This window comes from Dromiciops gliroides, chromosome 4 (assembly GCF_019393635.1).
Source record: "Dromiciops gliroides isolate mDroGli1 chromosome 4, mDroGli1.pri, whole genome shotgun sequence".
NCBI lineage: Eukaryota > Metazoa > Chordata > Mammalia > Microbiotheria > Microbiotheriidae > Dromiciops > Dromiciops gliroides.
Genome location: NC_057864.1, coordinates 154443926 through 154462463, shown reverse-complemented (window position 1 = coordinate 154462463; position 18538 = coordinate 154443926). Strand labels below are relative to the sequence as shown.

Genomic DNA, 18538 nt, shown 5'->3' with positions numbered 1-18538 from the left:
CTCAGGAGCTAGAGATGGAGAGGATGAAAGCAGCTCAAGAACCTTTTGTGAAATGTGAAACTTTCAAATGCCAATCTGTTTATAGATTTCTTTTTCAACATCCAGAGTCCATAAGATCATAGACCTAGAGCTAGGAAGGATCTTAGAGACCTTAGAGATATAGTACAACTGCTCCCCACTTTGAAAATGAGAAAATAGAGAGGTTGTAACTTGGTTGTGGACAAAAACATAGCTACTAAATGGCAGAGTTCAGATTTGAAAGTGAGTCTTCCTGATTCCAAGTCCAATACTGCTAGTATTTCCTCTCTTTGCCCCTTCAGCAGTTTTAGGTAATCACAGACTCCTCAGGGGACCATTGTATCTATCCTTGGCATAATGACATGGTCTTGTTTTTTACATGCCTCATGTAAATGTGCCACAGGTTTACTCTAAGCTATTTTCATATAAATATTTATAGAAAAATGCCTTTCTCCCCCCTATCATTTTAGAAACTTTGTATGAGATCTTTTCTTATATTTCTCATCCCCTAAACAGTTCATCTTTATCCCTATGCTTTTGCCTGACTGGTTCCCTAATTGCCCTGAAACCCAATTCAATTAGCCTTCCTTAAGTATCTCAGAACACTATGTAAGGTGCCAAGGGAGACACCAAGTTCAGATAAGACATGATACTTCTCTCATAAAGCCTAAAGTATGCTTAGGGAATACCACAGGTAAGCAGAAAGCAATAATACAAAATACACTAAAATGCATGAAGAAAGTAAACAAAATATTAGGTGAAATACTGGTTTAGAGAGGTCATTAGTAACTGGAAGGAGGGGGAAAAACAGGGATAATCATTTGCAGGGTCTGTATTCTCTCCTCTTCAGTGACTCAATACCAGTCTTCTATATGCCTTTCTTTGTCTGTGCTTTTGTCTTAGTAATCTTTCCTTGGACTCCCTGATCTGTGTAGTTCTCTAATGAAAAATCAATAGCTCATTCTTCACACAAGCAATCATTCCTTTACAGGGAGGGTTCTTTAACTTGTTTTGTATCATACATCCCTTTAGCAGGCTGGTGGAGCCCAAGAATCTGCTTTTCACAATAATTTAATTTAAATAATCGGAGAAGCTAGATTTTAGTTAGAAGTCAGTGAAAATCAAGATGTAATTTTCCTCCCCTTTCAAGATCAAGATCCCCAGAAATCTATCCCCAGAGCCTTTGGCAATTCTTGGACCACAGGTTAAAAACCTTGGCTGATCCTTCCTTGGTTTGGTATTTCATTAGATGCACAACCTCATTGATGTGACCACACTTTCCACAATGCAGATGGTAATACACCTATGCTTACTTTGCCCCTCTTTTCCATGTCCTCTCACAAATCATACAAAGGGGATCCTTCCAATGGTCCAGGGTCCTTTTTGTTCTTTTCATATTATGTGCATATCTTCCACAGATCCTGAAGAGTAAGGTGTTATTTCAACTGCTTATCATCCCCATTGGGTTCTTATCATCCTGCTGTAGGCAAAATATATTTGCCTTCCACGTACTACTCCTATTTCAGTTTTAAACTCTTTTTTGTGGGGCAATGAGGGTAAAGTGACTTGCCCAGGGTCACACAGCTAGTAAATGTCAAGTGTCTGAGGCTGGTTTTGAACTCGCGCCCTCCTAAATCCAGGGCCAGTGTTTTATCCACTGTGCCACCTAGCTACCTCCTGAATTCTTTTTTTTTTTTTTTGCGGGGCAATGGGGGTTAAGTGACTTGCCCAGGGTCACACAACTAGTAAGTGTCAAGTGTCTGAGGCCGGATTTGAACTCAGGAACTCCTGAATCCAGGGCCGGTGCTTTATCCTCTGCGCCACCTAGCTGCCCCCCTGAATTCTTTTAAAAGTATGGAAATATCATCAGTTGTACCATCCCACTCTCATTTTCTTTAGTTTTTGTTAGATATCTATTGTTTCTTAATTTCCTAAAAAATAAGTGCATATACCCATAACTTTAGGGCAAATCATTTAATAATAGTAGCTGATATTTATACAGTACTTCAAGATTTGCGAAGTGCTTTGTACAGATTAAGTAATTTTATTATCACAACAGCCCCAGGTTGCTAATATTTTCTTCATTTTACAGATGAAGAAACTGAGGTAGTCAGAGGTAAGTGGCCTGCCCAGGATCACACAGCTAGTAAATGTATGAAGTAGAATTTTAACTCAGACATTCCTGACTCTAAGTCCAGCACTACACTCACTATACCAATTTCTTAAAAATCCATTGAAAATGCTGACCCTCTATAATCCTTCAAACTAGCTTGGTGAGCCCTTCTCTAGTTCTGCTCAGACACTGGCCTTGCCTCAATGTCACTAATCAAGCCAAACTAGGAGAATACATCTACCCCAAAATTAGCCAAAGCTACCTCTTACACATTGTCCAGTCTTTGACTAGAAATGCAAAAGAGATAGATGCCAACACCTCCCATGGGCTATTTCAGAGACAACTGTGGGGTTTTTTGTTTCCAAACACCATCTAAAAGCTCACAAGCAGTTCTATGGCTGCTTCAGTGTACCAGCTTAGAAAAGAATCTTGACTGAAGGAAGTGAGTGACAAACACCAGGAACATGAGCTTCCATAGGCAGCCCTGAGATGGAGGATGTCTTGGCAAGGGTTTATCTCAGTCTCAGCAGAAGCATAGCTTAGACAGAGAAGAGGCCAGAAGATAAAATGGCCTGAACTATATATGCTGGCTGGCAGTGTGCCATGTGAGAAGAGCTCTAGTTGCCCAGTTCTGCCTGTGAAAGGAAAATGTCAGTCTATAAGGAAAAGCAGATGTTTTCTTTAAGGCATATGAATGAAAAGTACGACATCGAGACTGATAAATACATAACCCTAAATAAGATAAAATAACATAACAGAGACAGTCTTGGACCCTCCATCTCATCACTATAATAGATAATATTTATATAGTATCTATTATATGCTAGGCACTGTGCTAAGAGCTTTACAATTATTATTTCATTTGATCCTCACAAAAAGACAGGAAAGTAGGTGCTCTTACTTACAGATGAGGAAACTGAGGTAAACAGAGGTTAAGTGACTTTCCCAGGGTCACATACCTAGTAAGTGCCTGAGGCTCAGTTTGAACTTGTCTTCCTGTTGCCAAGCCCTAAACTCTATGACCTGTTGCGATGCCTACCATAAGCATTTATTAACCTCCCATATATTTTGAGATGAGCTAGTGTAATTCCTTCATTATGCAGATGAAGAAATTAAAATCCAAAGTGGGAAAGTATATTTAATCTCATGATGTGGACTATCGTCCCTTGCGTATAGAATTCCCAAATCTCTTTCTCTAGTACTGACTGCTCTTCTGAATTCCAGAACTGCATTTGGAACCATCTTTAGGACATTTCCATCTTTTACTCTGCTTTTCTCATCTTTGCCCACTATAGCTGAAATTTTCCTCACTTCCTTCTTCCTCCACTCCTTACAAACAATGGGTAGAATACTGGACTCAGGAAGAACTGAGATCAAATCCTGTTTAGATACTTGCTAACTGTGTGGCCCTGGACAATATCACCTTTCTCAGACTCTATTTCCTCATCTGTAAAATGGGGATGTTGTGGGGATCAAATAAGGTAATATTTGAAAATTTCCTTACAAACCTTAAAGCACTCCATAAATGCTAGCTATTATTATTTTAATAGGTAGGATCAAATGAAATAATATTTATAAAGCCCTTTGAAACCTTTAACATGTTATTGTTATCATTGTGATTATTTGTTGCTGTTGTTCAGTCATTTTCAGTCATATCCAACTCTTTGTGACCCTATTTGGGGTTTTCTTGGCAGAAATACCAGAGTGGTTTTTACCATTTCCTTCTCCAACTCATTTTCCAGGAACTGAGGCAAACAGGATTAAGTGACTTGCCCAGGGTCACACAGCTAATTAGTGTCTGTGGCCAGATTTGCACTCATAAAGATGAGTCTTCCTGACTCCAAGCCTAATGCTCTATCCACTGTGCCACCTACAAACCTCTTTTCTGCCTCCCCTCTCCTTTGAGATATTCTTAAGGGTTACTGCCCAATCAAGTAGAGACTAGTTCTGTATAGAATTCTTACTTCACCTAAAATCTGAGTTCCATAGGCTTCACTCCCTCTTTACTCTGACTTGCTCTTTTCTTTTTTTTTTTACATACAAGGTATTTTATTTTTTCCGTTACATATAAAGATAATTCTCAACTTTTGTTTATACAAGCTTTACAATTTCAGATTTTTCTCCCTCCCTTCCCTCCCTCCCCCCTCCCCTAGACAGCAGGTAATCTGATATAGGTTATATCTATATATCTATATACATATACATATACATATACATATACATATACATATACATATACATATACATATATCTATACACACACATATATATACACATAACATTAATCCTATTTCTGCATTAGTCCTGTTACAAGAGAAAGAATCAGAGCAATGATGCAAAACCTCAAAATAGAAAAAAAAAAACCAACAGCACCAAAAACAAAAGAAATAGTATGGTTAATTCAGCATCTATACTCCACAGTTCTTTTTTTTTTTCTTGGATTTGGAGATCCTCTTCTATCACGAGTTCCCTGGAACTCTTCTGTACCATTGCATTGGTGAGAAGAATATAGTCCATCACAGTAGGTCAACACTCAATGTTGATGATACTGTGTACAATGTTCTTCTGGTTCTGCTCATCTCACTCATCATCAGCTCACATAAGACCCTCCAGGTTTCTCTGAACTCTTCCTGCTCATCATTTCTTACAGCACAATAGTATTCCATTGTATTCATATACCACAACTTGTCCAGCCATTCCCCAATTGATGACTTGCTCTTTCATAGAACAAACATGGGGGTTTTTCTGCTACTCAAGACTGTTTTATACCTCTAGAGGAGGGAGGCATTGATTTTCTATGTCTGGTCCTATGATTTCATCAGTGTCAATAAACTCCTTTCCCAGAATTTCTTTCCACTAATGTATAATATCAATTCATCTACAACTTACAGTCTTAGAGAGTTGTTGGGGAGAAATGAGAAGTTAAGTGACTTTCCCATGGTCACACAATCAGAGGTAATACTTGAACAGAGGTCTTTCTGACTCGAGTCAACCATTACAACTGAAGTATCAAACTTGGGTGCAAAACTCCTGAGTGGGGACCAAACTAGATTAAAATGTAATTGGGAAATTCTTAACAAAAATTTTAAAATACAACACAACATAGATAATGTTAATTTGTGATCTTCTAGGTGAATATGTGGCAAAAAGGGATCTGTTTCTATTTGAGTCTGACACCACAGTACCTCTCAGTTAAGAGCTAGTTTGTGAGAATAATTAGTAAAAATAGGAAAATAGTAGATTGTTGACTTCATCCCATTAGATGCTGTAGCCCAAGCTCTTGTCTAGTCTGGCCCTACCCTGTTCCTAACTCCAACATTAGTATTTCCAACAATGGGCTCAGGGTGCCTATAGTCACCACCTAATGGTAGCCATCTCTAGGGTAGGGCAGGGGAAGGGAGGAAGGGAAGAAAAAAAGGAAAAACAAAGAAATTTACATGATGGCTTTATTATATATTTAAAAGGAAAAGCAGATTTGTAGTTTCATGTGAAATCATCTTTTTTATTCTACTGTTATAAAAATGCTTATTTAATTCCATAAATTAAAAATAAAAGAACAGGGACAAGCTAGGTGGTGTAGTGGATAAAAGACAGGCCCTGGATTCAGGAGTACCTGAGTTCAAATCTGGCCTCAGACACTTGACACTCACTGTGTGACCCTGGGCAAGTCACTTAACCCTCACTGCCCTGAAAATCGATAAATCAATAAATAAATGAATAAATAGGTGAATGAATGAATGAATAAACAAATAAATGAATTAATATATAAATAAATAGATAGATTAATAAGTAAATGAATGAATAAATAAATACATAAATAAATAAACAAACAAACAAATAGATAGATAGATAAATAGAAACACCATGAACCAATTTCCCTGCCTTTGTCTAGGGAGCCATCATGGTTTGTTTCAGTCAGTCAGTAAACACTTATTAAGCACCTACTATTTGCCAAACACTATACTAAATGTTGGAGTCAGAAGCCATGGATTTTAATATGGCTTTGCCACTAACTATGTGACAATAAGTAAGTCACTTCATTTTGGGGGACTCAGTTTTCTTATCTGTAAAACCAGATGTTGGACTAAATGACCTCTAAAATCCCTTCCAACCCTAACTCTTTGATCCTACAAAAGTGTCTTATTCTGTGGCTTGATCCAGTTGACAAAATTGCTTGGCACAGTTTTGTTACCTGAGCTCATTTATACAATACAAAATCTCTTAACCACAGTTCTCATCCCCCACCATGACTGTCACATGTAAATGGTCTCAAGTTGTGATTTACCTTAAGGTTATTCTCAAAATTACTCTATTATTAACAGAATCCTGGCTTCTAATCAGAACATTGCCATATAAGCACCATACTTCTAATAAATTCACTCTGTAGCTTACAGGGTCTTTATTTCCCTAAATTAGAAAGACAATATGGCTCTCAGATATTTTTTTTGTACTACAGATTCCCAGATGAGAGTCTCCTTTCATGAAATCCCTTATCATCTTGCTGCTTCACAAATTCCAGAAAGAAACATTCTTCTAGCTACAGAGCTAAAAGATCTCCTATGGCCTAATATTTGGTTTAAATCTACCCAGATGAAGATGAAGCATCTATACTTCCTGTCTATTCTGAGTTTCAATTTCCTCAGCTATGAAATGGGGATAAAAATGATTATAATCCTAACCTCATAGGATCATTGTAGATCTCAAATATGATAATATAAACAAAGGTCTTTGTAAAATCTAAATCACTATCTAAATGACAACAGTTATCAACATCTTTATCATCATTAGTACTTTTCTGCCCATCATGTGAAGAGACCCTTTCTGGTCACTATCCACTATGGAATGAGCATTCATATTTAAACCTAATTCATAGTGGAAGGAGTGTTGGACTTGTAATTATAGGATCTTGCAATATAATCTCACCTATGGTAGTAGCTATGTGACCTTGGGCAAGTCACAACCTAAGTCTCAGTTTCCTCAGGTATATAATGAGTGAGTGATCTCTTAAATCCCTTTCCACTGTAAATCTAAGATCCTATGATTTTGCCCCTTTCCCCAGATATTACTACAAGAATAAGGCATATTACAGTGTGAGCTATCCAACCAATCTACAATTATTGATTAGGCACCTATTTTGTGCCAAACTCAATGAGTGCAGGACATTTTCTTGGCAGGCTGGTGATGATAGCCTCTAGCAACAGTAGATAAGCCAATCACGATTTCAGAGAATGCCAATAACATTTAGATACAGCAGATTTACACAAAAACTTGTGTGGATCAAGTGTTTGAGCTGCTTAACTCCCCAGTGCTAGGCCTAGGTTTGTACTGTGAGAAGCTTGGGGAATCATATATGTCAGTGTATACAGTTAACAGTTACTATTATTAGCCAAAGTACCTAGGATTTTCCCATTATGTTCATGCCTACAGGAAAGAAAAAAAAAAGGCATATTCCTTGAAGGTATTACAAAAACTTAGGAAAATAAAAATAAGTTGTTACCTTGCTTTGATCTCCTGTCAAAAGATAATGCAAAGGAAAAATCACTCATGTCTGATTGCTATGAATATGAGCCATATAGGGAAAGCCTGGAGTGCCCCCCCCCCCGAAGCTGCCTGTTGTGAGAATCCATCTCATTAGCTACAAAAGCTCCATGAGATAAAGCTCTAACTCTTCCTGCTACACTCAAAGAACAGCAAATAGCCACCATGATATAAAACAAATGTGCAAAAATCCCCATAATGTTTTTTTAATAAAAAAACACTAAAGAAATAAATAAATCTCACATTGAAGTTGCTACTCTGTCTTCAGCATGTTTTGTTGTTTATGGGTCCAGCTGGGAAAGATTTGCAGCAGCATCTGTTTATCATATGCATGATTTGTTCATCAATCAAAATACTATGTGCCCAGAACTGTTCTAGCCACTATAGAAAATATATGTAAAATCTAAGATACAATCTTGACCCTGAAGGCACTTAGAATCTGCTTGCAATGACAAGATGTATGCATGCGACAAAGAGAACTAACACAATACAGAATAGAATTAATGCCAAGCCTGTGGCTGGCCTTGAGTCCAAGTCTTATAGGAGCCTACACCAGAGAAAAATAATCAAGGTGTGTTGGAATAATGGGGGAAGGCTTGAGTTGAAGAGGCAGTGTCCATTTGTACAACAAGCTCTGGAAGGCTACTCCAATGCATTAATTATTTCTCCTCTCTATAAGTCAATCCATAAACAGCAAGCCTGCTAATGCCTAAACTGATAGTACACCTCCAGGAGTCATCTTCAGATGTTTTGGTGTAGATTTTATCTACACTTTTAAATTTACATATCTTTCCCACCCCAACCCCCAACCCCAATAGAATTACAAGTTCCTTGATGCTGGGAATCATATAGGTTTTTCTTTTCTTTGTATCCCCAATACACAACACTTAGCATAGAACAAAAAAATGTGCAAATAGTTACTTGATAAATGTTTGGTTGATTGATTGATAACCTACATTGAAACTGTTTGGTGGAGAGGGGGCATGGAAATGGCATTTTCTGAGCCTGGAAAATGGCCAATCACTGTGGGATGTCGAGTTTAAGGTACTGGATCTCTCCCTCAGACAAGATGAAATAACAAGAACAAGACAGTGAATAAAATGCTACAGTTCTTTAAAGTATTATGTTTGTAGATTTAAACTTTACAAATTAAATAATTTTTTCTTAAGTGAGAGATTAAATTATTGTGTTGAAACACATCTAATCTGATTACCTCTCTTCAGGACTACCCTTAATATAAATGGGATGAGTGGCAAGAAGAAGGGCATTCCCAGAAATGCTCAGAGAATATGCCAACAAAATAGTAATACTTCATCCAAGCAGCTCAGCAGTACAGTGGAGAGAGCGCTAGACTTGGAATCAGAAAGACCTGGGTTAAAATCTTGCCTCAGATACTTACTGGTTGTGTGACCACTTGTCCTCTCTGGGACTCAGTTACTTTATCCATAAAATGAATGTAATAACACCTACCTTAAAAGGTTGTGAAGATCAAATGAGATAACTTGTATAAGATGCTTTGCAAACCTTAAAGCAGTATATGAATGATAGCTATTATTATTCAATATTGATCAATCAATAAACCTTTATTAAATTCCTACTGTACGGCACACACTGTGCTAAGCACTGGAGATACAAAAAGAAGCAAAAGATAGTTTGGGCCTTCAAGGAGCTTACAATCAGATGGAGGAATTGTTATTGTTGTTGCTATCCATGATTAACTTTTTTTTTTTTTTGGTGAGGCAATTGGGGTTAAGTGACTTGCCCAGGGTCACACAGCTAAGTAAGTATCAAGTGTCTGAGGCCACATTTGAACTCAGGTCCTCTTGAATCCAGGGCCAGTGCTCTATCCACTGCACCACCTAGCTGCCCCCATGATTAACTTTTTTTTTTTTTTTTGGTGAGGCAATTGGGGGTAAGTGACTTGCCCAGGGTCACACAGCTAGTAAGTGTTAAGTGTCTGAGGCCAGATTTGAACTCAGGTCCTCCTGACTCCAAGGCCAGTTCTCTATCCACTGCGCCACCTAGCTGCCCCCATGATTAACTTTTAAAAGGAATTTGCTGCATCTCTGATGCGGCTCATTCTTAAATCAGAGGCCAATAAGAAGAATAGGCAGAGATTAGGTGAATGATCTCATTCACTTTGCAAGAAATTTCCTGGTCATAAGAAGATGACTGAGTATATTTTGGATGACACTGTCCTTATTTTTTCTCCATATGCTAAAGTTCACTTAAGAATGAAAACTTCCAGGGCAGCTAGATGGTGCAGTGGATAGAGCACTGGCCCTGGATTCAGGAGGACCTGAGTTCAAATCCAGCCTCAGACACTTGACATGTACTAGCTGTGTGACCCTGGGCAAGTCACTTAACCCCAATTGCCTCATCCAAAAAAAAAAAAAAAAAGAATGAAAACTTCCCCATGCCGACTCCCTTCATTGCTTTCAGATCCTAGGACTACCCAATGCAGAAACAGAACTACACTGTGGTGACCATGTTCACCTTCCAGGGATTCTCCAGCTTCCATGAGCACCAGATCACACTCTTTGCAGTGTTCCTCACTGTATACATCTTAACCTTGGCCAGCAACATCATCATTGTGACCATCATCTGCATTGACCGCCATCTCCACACCCCCATGTACTTCTTCCTGAGCATCTTGTCCACTTCTGAAACCTTGTACACACTGGTCATCATCCCACGAATGTTGTGCAGCCTTATAGGATGGAACCAGCCCATCTCACTGGAAGGCTGTGCCACTCAAATGTTCTTCTTTGTCACTTTGGCCATCAACAACTGCTTCCTGCTCACAGCCATGGGATATGACCGCTATGTAGCCATTTGCAACCCCCTGAGATATATGATTGTCATGAATAAAAAGGTATGTGCCTACTTAGTTAGTGGGGCATGTGCCATTGGTCTGATTATGGCATTTATTCTTGTGATATCTATATTCAACTTACCTTTCTGTGGTACAGAGGTGGCCCATTTCTACTGTGACATACGCCCCATGATGAAACTTGCCTGTACAGATACAACAGTCAATGAGATTGTCAGCTTTGTCATCAGCACAGTAGTGATCCTGGTGCCTATGGGCTTAGTCTGTATCTCCTACATCCTGATTATCTCTGCCATCCTCAAAATCGCCTCCGCTGAGGGACGGAAAAAGACCTTTGCCACTTGTGCTTCCCACCTCACAGTGGTCATTGTCCACTATGGCTGTGCCTCCATTGCCTATCTCAAGCCTAAATCAGAGAATTCAATAGAACAGGACAGATTACTCTCCATTACTTACACTCTTATCACACCACTCTTGAACCCTGTTGTGTACAGCCTGAGAAATAAGGAAGTCAAGGATGCCTTAAGGCGAGCCACAGGCAAAAAGCTGCCCTAAGCAATTGTGTGTTTCTCAAGCAGTCTTTGAGCCCATAAAGCTTATGTGCTGACCATACATATTACAAACAGATCAAGTGTACTAGTATAATTGTTCCTGAATTTGAAGCAAACCTCATACTTCTCTACTACCTATAAGTAGTATGGGATTGAGAAACTAGAGACTGAGCAGGGCAAACAAGAATGAAAGATGAAGTGGGTACTGTGTCTCTACTTGCCTGCTCTCTGGGGATCTGTGGGTTTTATTGATTGAATTGAATGGTTAATTAATTCCCACACAGATTCATTTGACTTAAGCAGAAATGCCCATTCTCCCTCCCTAGTTCACCTGGAGATAGAGGGTGGGTTTTCTCCAATGGATAAGCAAATATGAATCAACCATCAAATATTACTTGAACAATTATATGAAAGTATAACCAGTGTTGAGATGGAATGGTGAGGTGAATTGTTCAACTACTCCTATTTGCTCCCCTCACCCTACTACTGACTCATTGCCTATATAAGTCTAATCTAAATGTTCTTTCTTTAAGCTAGGAAGTTGTAACAAAAGGATTCATAATTGTCTCTCTTTTCTCTCTTTTTCTTTCTGTTTTTTTTCTGTTCAAATCTCTGTCATTCTGTCTCTGATTGTCTGTCCGTCTCTCTTATCCTCTCCAAGTCCTTGTCAAAGAAAAAATATGTTATCCTTTTTGTTTTTTGGCAAAAGTCTTCCAGAAATAAGTTTGTTAAATATAACACTAATTGAATATTCAAGCACTGGTAGGAGGGAGGGAAGGAAGGAGGGAAGGAGGGAAGCAGAGACAGAGAGACAGAGACAGACAGAGAGAATGTCCAAACTGGCCTAATCTCATTCCATTTCATTCCATGTGCTCAGACATGTCTTTCTACCCTAAGACAAATTGAAGTAACATTTGTAATGTTTATAAGCTTGAACAAGGAAAAGATCATGTTATATAAAAAGATAGAGTACATTATTAAAATAGAGTTTGAGATTAACATTTCAAAAAAATTATCACTACTTAATTTATTCCTTGGCCACTCCCCTCAAGAAATGAAAAGGCCTCCTTCTGGCAATCAATATCATAATTCTGTGGAAATTTATTTTGATTTGGGGACCCTACCTTTAGGCTGAGATCAGAAAGCCTTAGGCTCTCAGGGTCTCCTCAGCGTGGGAGGTGCTGGTGTCCTGCCCCCTCTGCTTCAGCTGAGCCAAAAAGCCCCATGGGCTGTACAAGATGCCAGGTCAGACAGCTGGGGGAAAAAAAAGCCCCCAGCTCCCTCTGACCTGAGTGGAGCTATCCGAAAGATCCGGATAGCCTGTGCTGAGGCATGTAAGGCTGGAGTGCACCGCCCCCACCACCACCAGCCGCAGCCCTGGCTGGAGGATTAGCTTGGTCTGTGGGGGCACAGGAAGTCCCTAGATTTGAGTGGAGAGAAGAAAAGGTATATATAGACCTGGGAGTTAGACATCAAGGGGTTCGGGGAACGAGTCGAGGCGGAGAAGAGGTCAAGCAGCGGCTGACGAGTTTAGAAAGGTTGGACCGCGGCAGACTAGAGACGGGGCTACAAGGACACAGGAGAAGACGAGAAGGACTAGGAGCAGGGAAAAGAGAGGCCGAAGGGCAGACTGATGGGACAGACAGACAGAAGGTCGGTGAGAGAGAAACACAAGGATTCAGCGGTGGCAGTAAGGAGAAGAAAGTTAGAAGCAGGGGCATTTACAAAGTGAAAGGGGCTCAGAGTTAAAATAAAGTACCTGAGTGCCCTAAAGCAAGCAGCGGCTAAGGCCCTTATTGTATTCAAGAAGTTCCAAAGAGAGGCAGTGGAAAGAGAAGCGCTGCAATGCAGTCAGGTTGTACATTTTATTTCCCTGTATTCCTAATTTTAAATAGTATTTCATAAATAAACTCTGCTTTGATTATTTAGTTAAGAGGCTTCTTAATATTTTGCTTATCAATTTGGGAGTGGAACAGTGTGGTGGAACTTCATAAACGACCCACATTAAATTAATAGCAGTCAGCCAGTTAGTCAAAAATACCAGATTAGTCACCCCAGTCAGATTAGCCCCCCAAATTAGGCTACTCAATTTAAAAATATTTCACAATTCTTTCTGAATTAGAGAAGATTACCCTTCTCTGAAATTGGTAACAACAGGCCTATAGGTTCAGGGGATGGGAAAGACATATCTAAAGAGGACAAAAAAATAAGTTTTGTTATCATCTTTAAAGTCCATTTTCCTGAGGAAAGGCCTTAACTTTTTTTCTATCCAGTTTCCTAAAGGGAAAAGTCTAAAAATATTTTTGATCTGGAAAAAATATTCTTTCTTAATATTTTCAGTTGAACTAAAAAGAGTTTTAATATACCTTTACTTCCTCCCTTCCACTAGGGATAATGTTCTGGCAAAACACATCAGTGTAAAATCTATCTGTCTTCTCCAGAGATGCTCCCTCTTCAGCTGACTCTTCTCAACTAGATTCCCAAAAAGTAAACCCAGACATATGGTTTACAAAGATAAATTAAATATTAAAAGACTTTTCTGTGTCCAGAGGAAAAGGCATCAGGCTCCCATAAGGGAGAATCTGTCTTGACATCTTCTCATCCTTGATGAGTGTACATAGGCTCACTCCCAGAGTACTGACCTTACTCCATAGGCCAGCTGCCTCTAGCCATGCTTCTACTCTCCTAAGGAACTGAATCTAGTTAGCCCTGGAAGCTATCAAGGCTGCTCTTTCATTCATTCCTCTCAACTCACTGGCTGAAATGGGGGAACTGGAATTCCTAAGGAAGGCACTAAAATTTAAAATGTTGTAAACTGAATCTGACCAATATGGAGTTAATATAACAGGTGCCCTCATTCTTTTTTTAAAAATAATAAACATTTTTATTTAAAGTTTTCAATTCCAAATTTTATCCCTCCTTTCCTCCCTCCTGGACCCCCTCCCTGAGGCAGTAAGCAATCAGATATAGGTTATACATATGCAATTATGAAAAACATTTCCATATCAGTCATTTTGTATAAGAAAACTCAAATAAAAGGAAACAAGGAAAGAAAGTGAAAAATAGCTTGCTTCAATCTGTGTTCCATAAATATCAGTTCTTTCTTTGGAGGTGGATACTATGCTTCATCATTAATCCTTTGGGATTGTCTTGGATCATTGTACTACTGAGAATAGTTAAGTCATTCACAGTTCTTCATCAAACAATATTGCTGTCACTGTGCACAATGTTCTCTTGATTCTGTTCAAATCATTATACATCAGTTCATACAAGTCTTTCCAGGCCCTTCTGAAATCATCCAGCTTGTCATTTCTTATAGCAAAATAATATTCCATCAGCATCATATAGTACAGCCTGTTTAGCCATTCCCCAATTGATGAGCATTACTTTGATTTCCAATTCTTAGCCACTACAAAAAAAAGAGCTGTTATAAATATTTTTGTACACATAGGTCTTTTTCTCTTTTTCAGGTACCTGCATTCTTGACCCATGATTTCATGTGCCACTTTTAATAGAAGTTACTACAAGCACCATATTCATTCAGCTTCAATATTTCTGCACAGTATAGGATTTCTAACATGCCCATAAATGGATTAAGAGAGGACCTAATTGCAATAAATTATATATAATTTGATACAGTATAGAAGATAACATATCATAGAATGTAAAATAATATTGATGAGAAAACTAGAGGTTTTAAGTGATTTACCCAAAGCCATACAGCAATTTAGTGGCAGAAATAGAGTTAGGATTGTGGAGTATCAAAATAATTTTTATGCACTGAAGTGATCTTGCTATAGGGATCAGGACTAGAATAATAATTTCACTGCTCTAAGAAATTTCTGGATGAGGAAACTCTTCATACCATAGCAGGTTGGCACCTTCTTTCTAACTCATGGTTTTAAAGTGTTGCCAAGAGCACTGAAAGATTAAATGACTTGTCCAGGATCACACAACCAGTATGTGTCAGACAGGAACTAATGTTGATAACCCTTTGCTCAAAATACATTTGCTGCCTACCAAGAAATTATCAAATTATTTTATTGTCTCCATACAACATATTGCAACACCTGTTCCACCCTTGACTCATTCAAAATTTTTCTTACTTTTCCATGTCTAATCTTATTTTTATTGTCCCCAAACAAGGAAGAAAGAACAATTTTTAGAAAGTCTTGGAATTCAGAAAAAGGAGGTTTTCTCAAGTATGTTTGGAGAGATATTTGGGGAAACTCAAAGATTCTGAATTGTTCTTTGAGAAACTAATTCAAGAATGTCTATTTTGCTGCCTTTTCCCATTGTAAATATTCCTATAACATGTATAGTTATACCATCAAGTTGATAGTAATTCTTTTGCATCCAAAACAGAAAGCCTTTCTACTATCTCAGGCTTTTGTCTCATCAGCCCTGGCAGCTGATAGTAATTCAAAGGAAAAAGGATACACCAAAATTCAAGTTTCCAAAAATCAGCCTAAAAAATGAGGATATGGAGTAAAAGCATGAGGAAGAAGATCCCTTATGACCAAGCCCATCCTCTTCCCCCAAACCCTGCTCCTTTTCCTAATTTATCCATTTCACTACTTGTGTCAATGGTATCAACCATCTTCCAAGTTACCCAAAATTCAATATTCAAGGATCGGAATCATCACTCACAAAATCACAGAACCTTTAGAGTTGAAAGGGCCTCTAAGATTATCAGGTCCAAATCTTACTTGAACAAAAATACTAAACTTTACATCACACCTTATAAATGATCATCCAACCTTGGCTTAAAGAAAACCACTAAGAAGCAAACTACCTCCTTAAACAGCCTATTCCACTTTTTAAAAGCTTGAATTTTCCTTACATCAAACTTAAATTTTCCTCTTTGCAATGCCTGGGGGCAGCTAGGTGGCACAGTGGATAGAGTACCAGCTCTGGAGTCAGGAGGACCTGAGTTCAAATCCTGCCCCAGACACTTAACACTTAAAAGCTGACAAGTCACTTAACCCCAATTGCCTCCCCCTCAAAAAAATAAATTCCCCTTTTCAATGTCTGATCATTGCTCCCACATCTGCTTTCAGGGGCCAAAATAATACATTCCTTCCCCCCTTAAGAGTCCTCTTACCATAAGCAGAAAACATCTCCAGGTTTTTCAATCAACCCTCAAATGGCATGATCTCAAGTCCTTTCACTGTCTTGATTGCCTTCCTCTGGATACTGCCTAATTTATTAATGTCCTACCTAAAATATATATATATATATATATATATATATGGTCAAAGTAGGATACAATAGAACTATTATCCATCTAATCTTGTACACTACTTAAAATTCTACTAGCTTTATTTGCTACCATGCATTACTGTTAACTCATGTTGAGCTTATGGTCCACTAAAACCACTAGATCTTTTTTTTTTTCAGATGCATTGCTATCTCAGCCACATCTCCCCCACATTATACTTGTAAAGTTAATTGTTTTGAATCCAAGTGGTTTACTCAACTCTGAACTCATATGAACAATTAACTTCCCTAAAGGAAATATTGAAAGAACTCATTTGGCTTGACTCCCCAACTCAGCTGGAAACATAAATCAGCTGTACTCAGTTTGAATCTTTACTAGCAGACCAGTCAAGAAAATACATTTTTAAAGCCAAACTTTCATACTGAATTGTCACTTAGCAGAGGAATCAAGATACACAATTCCACAAATTTCCCAAGGATTATAATCTCAATAGATTCAGAGCCAATGCTCTGAAACACATACCACAGAGTAGAGGGCAGGGGGAGTGGCAAAGATGCTGACCAAGCAGACCTATATTGTCCAGCTTTGTTCTGCTCAATTCCACCATCCCAATGCCTGGATCTCCATTCCTCATATCCTCTTGTTTCTCCATCTCTCCACAGCCCACATATCTCAAATCCTCCCAGTAGATTGATTGGCAGCCTGAGCATTTATCTTATCTTGAGCTATGCTGTCCTCATCCACCTTAGCTCTCATATTCAAAGTCTTAAAAGGCTCACACATATGAATCTATACTTTCTTTGTCCATCAGTGTCACTACTATGGATAATGCCTAAAAAATATGACTTTGAAATGAAGTAGTTGACTAAGAGTTCTATCAGGTGGTCCCTGAGGTTGTACGGTTCAGAGAAGGACATTTTCTGAGATCACTCTCAAAAGGGTGAGGTGAGGGGGCAGCTAGGTGGCACAGTGGATAGAGCACCGGCCTTGGAGTCAGGAGGACCTGAGTTCAAATCCGGCCTCTGACACTTAACACTTACTAGCTGTGTGACCCTGGGCAAGTCACTTAACCCCAATTACCTCACCAAAAACAACAACAACAAAGGGTGAGATGTAGTTGAGATGGACTATGTATTTTGTTCCTCAGGAACACTTCCTTCCCATATCATTCATACAGTCAAAACAGGGCAGCCCAGATGTGCCATTTCTTCCTCAGATGATATAACTATTCTTAAGGCACTGAAGAATCATCTGTTCTGAATTCACCTTTGGATGAAGAGTTCATTGCTTCTGTTATGCCCTTTGACAACACTGGCATCTGTCTTCTTATGAGGAAGTACAAGGACAGGAATTCTGGATTGCCTTGGTATTCTGGTAATATACCCCAGTTTATGGCTTTTGATGTTCTTCCAGAATTTTGAATAAAATAAAGTTGGTCCCATGCAACACTGACACTCCTGAGATGTTTGCCAGGTCTAGATCACCAGGGGCAAGGAGGCCACCACCCTGCTGACATTTTGATATTCCCTAGAGAATTCTAAGTTCCCCTGACACAAAGAAAATATGAGTATGCTTTCTCATTTTGTCTGGAGGGGACCCATTCCCTAATAGGCTGATGAGCAGTGATGTCAAAATCAAATAGAAACAAGTCTCTTTTAGCAGCATATTAGCTTTTTTCCCTTTCATCATTTTTCAGTCATGTCTGCTTCTTCATGACTTCTTTTGGGGGTCTATGTTGCATTTTTACTAATTTTGTCAAATATTTTCCAATTACATTTTAATCTGGTTGCCTCAGGTGTATTGGGCTTCAACCTCTGCTGTAAAGGTTATAAAATACAAGTGTCCATTGTAAAATAATACAGTTGTCATTTGATATCTACTTCCAAACAAAGCAGGGCATTCTTCATCTTTAATTCTCACTAGCACTGCTATATGAGCCACGAACTCCAGAACCCTCATTTAAGGAGAGATCCCAGATCAGAACATCTCAATTCTCAGCTGGCTTTACTACTTTGGGAACTTCTCTGTCTTTTCCACCATGTCCTGTGTTGGATACCTTCCCTAGATCCCAACTCCTGTTTTTCAGCTTCCTTTGGGGGGCTATCATCCCCCATTAGATTATAAACTCCTTGAGGGCAGGAATTATCTTTCTTTTTTTACATTTTTATAACCAGTATTGATCACCGTGCCTGGCACATAGCAAGTGTTCAATAAACGTTTACTGGCTGACCATTATTCCAGGGAGAAAGAACCTAAAAAGGTTG

General features: G+C 38.8%; 2 protein-coding genes across 3 annotated transcripts in view; one reads left to right on the top strand and one right to left on the bottom strand.

Moving 5' to 3' along the window:
• Positions 1–11057, top strand: part of LOC122754722 (olfactory receptor 10J5-like) — a 37516-nt gene extending 26459 nt beyond the window's left edge. Inside the window, exons 2-3 of the mRNA XM_044003196.1 lie at positions 3011–3018; positions 10140–11057. Of these exons, the coding sequence (XP_043859131.1) occupies positions 3011–3018; positions 10140–11057 (926 nt within the window). The remainder of the gene's footprint in view (positions 1–3010; positions 3019–10139) is intronic.
• Positions 1–12590, bottom strand: part of LOC122756039 (serum amyloid P-component-like) — a 73650-nt gene extending 61060 nt beyond the window's left edge. The window contains exons 1-2 of one of the 2 annotated variants that reach the window (XM_044005094.1): positions 12512–12590; positions 10627–10687 (exon numbers count right to left, since the gene is read on the bottom strand). The gene's annotated coding sequence lies outside the window, so the exon portion shown is untranslated. Of the gene's footprint in view, positions 1–10626; positions 10688–12177; positions 12349–12511 lie in introns of those variants that run through there. The other variant, XM_044005093.1, reaches the window with a different exon arrangement.
• Positions 12591–18538: the final 5948 nt, after the last annotated feature.